This window comes from Olea europaea, unplaced genomic scaffold (genome assembly GCF_002742605.1).
Source record: "Olea europaea var. sylvestris unplaced genomic scaffold, O_europaea_v1 scaffold2520, whole genome shotgun sequence".
Taxonomy (NCBI): domain Eukaryota; kingdom Viridiplantae; phylum Streptophyta; class Magnoliopsida; order Lamiales; family Oleaceae; genus Olea; species Olea europaea.
Genome location: NW_019243452.1, coordinates 32,298 through 34,129, shown reverse-complemented (window position 1 = coordinate 34,129; position 1,832 = coordinate 32,298). Strand labels below are relative to the sequence as shown.

At 33.3% G+C, this 1,832-nt stretch overlaps 1 protein-coding gene across 2 annotated transcripts in view; it reads right to left on the bottom strand.

Annotated features, from left to right (window-relative positions):
• The window catches only part of LOC111382562 (3-dehydrosphinganine reductase TSC10A-like), a 5,223-nt gene extending 4,831 nt beyond the window's left edge, over positions 1-392 (bottom strand). For both annotated transcript variants that reach the window (XM_023006582.1, XM_023006581.1), the window contains exon 1: positions 200-392. In XM_023006582.1, coding sequence (XP_022862350.1) covers positions 200-377 — 178 coding nt within the window. In that variant the 5' untranslated portion in view covers positions 378-392. The remainder of the gene's footprint in view (positions 1-199) is intronic.
• Between the last annotated feature and the right edge of the window lie 1,440 nt (positions 393-1,832).

Genomic DNA, 1,832 nt, shown 5'->3' with positions numbered 1-1,832 from the left:
AGAAGCCAAATCCTGTTTAGAAGTATGTCATCTAGTAGACGTCATTAAACTATGTTTGTACTTACTACACTTTTGTGTAAAGTACATCATGAAATCATACAACTAGAAATACAATCATCAGAAAAAAGAAACAATAGAAAATGATATCGAGCATAATTTGTGCAATTCAAAAGTGAGGCTAATAAGTTGGATTTCAGACCTTCCACAAATCCAGGAGTTTCAGTATCTGGAGGGAAGATAAGGGAGACATGAATGTTGTCTGCTATTATCTCCTGTTGCAAAGCTTCTGCCATACCTCTAAGGCCAAACTTGCTAGCTGAATAAGCTGTATAACCATAAATACCGACCTGAAGAAAATTTATTACCAAATTAAACATTAATTATCTAAAAATGGAAGGAGAAGGAAGATTGCTCAGAGTGAATAAGAAATCAAAATGAAATTAGACTTCTTTGAACATCGAGTTCAATCTTAAATTAATGACTTGATTTTGTGATTCTATTCAGTCTCCAATTTATTGATTATTTGGCCCATGTATTACCATTAGTTATCAGAAAGCATTGCAAGCGTACAAAATGCTCACATTAGCGTAAACAAACCTAGTTGCATTGTTAGTCTTCTACCTACCAAGTATCTTTACTCTCTAAATCCAATGCACGAACATGGATAGACTAATCAAACACAGTTTCTATATTTCAGTCAAATTATTTATGGCTGGTCAGCTGCTCATCAATAAGGTCCTTAGGATTTCATATTCATCCAGTACTCAACAAATCTCATACCAACATAAGAGAAGAAATGCCAAAGGGGAAAACTAATTTTTTTTTATTTTTTTTTTTAAAATCAAATTTAATATTTTCAGCTCGGTAACTAGCAGCAGTAATGAAGCACAATTCAAACTGAACAAATATTGAAGCTAGTGACAAGAAATTCGAACAATAAATGCAAGCATCAGATTTTCAAGATGTAATACTGACAAATGAGAAAACCACCTAAGAATCACAATAGAAAAAGTTTCATACTCAAAAATCCAAATGAAGACTGCAAGTAACAACAGTAAAGCTTAACTGAACACAGACATCCAAACAAATGCACTATATAACTTCATCATTGCAAGAAAGCAGTTCAGCTCTTGTTAGAGAGAGAGAAGCAGAGAGAACTATGGGAGACTGTCATGTTTACATACATCAAAGATATTTTAAAATGCAATTATACAGCTGAAATATCTCTTTGTACCCCCATACTAATGAGAAAAAGCTTCTGGAACTAGAATTCAGCCAAAACAAAAATTTGGACTCAGATCATTGTTCAGAATCACTACACATTTTTTTGTAAGAATATAAATGTAATCATTCAGCTCCAACCTCCACAAAATTGCATACATAAATGCCATGTACTCAATGAATTTGTATTGTAATATTAACTTAAGACTGCAGATTCATTTAAATCCTAAAAAAGCCATTAGAGTTCGAGATACAATGATAACAAGTCTAGAGAAATCCAGTTGCTAATTTCAGAGTTCCACTCAGTTTATTATCTATTTTTTGCTTGAAACTGGTTCACAGCATGCTACAAACCACTCAAGTCCAGTCTATTCTCATATGAAATAGTAATTATATCAATTATTAAACAAATGCCAATATCTTTGGTTCTTGTACGGTCAAACTGAAACGTATTACTTTCCAATTCAAGAAAGCAAATATCAGTTGACCAACCAGCATGCGCTATAGATCGTTACTAAAAAGGAAAGCAGCAGTCTGCCACTCCACAAGAATCAGATCCTGGATTTCATGATAGATCCTACTGAGGTCATGCTGGAAGTATGGATAAGATC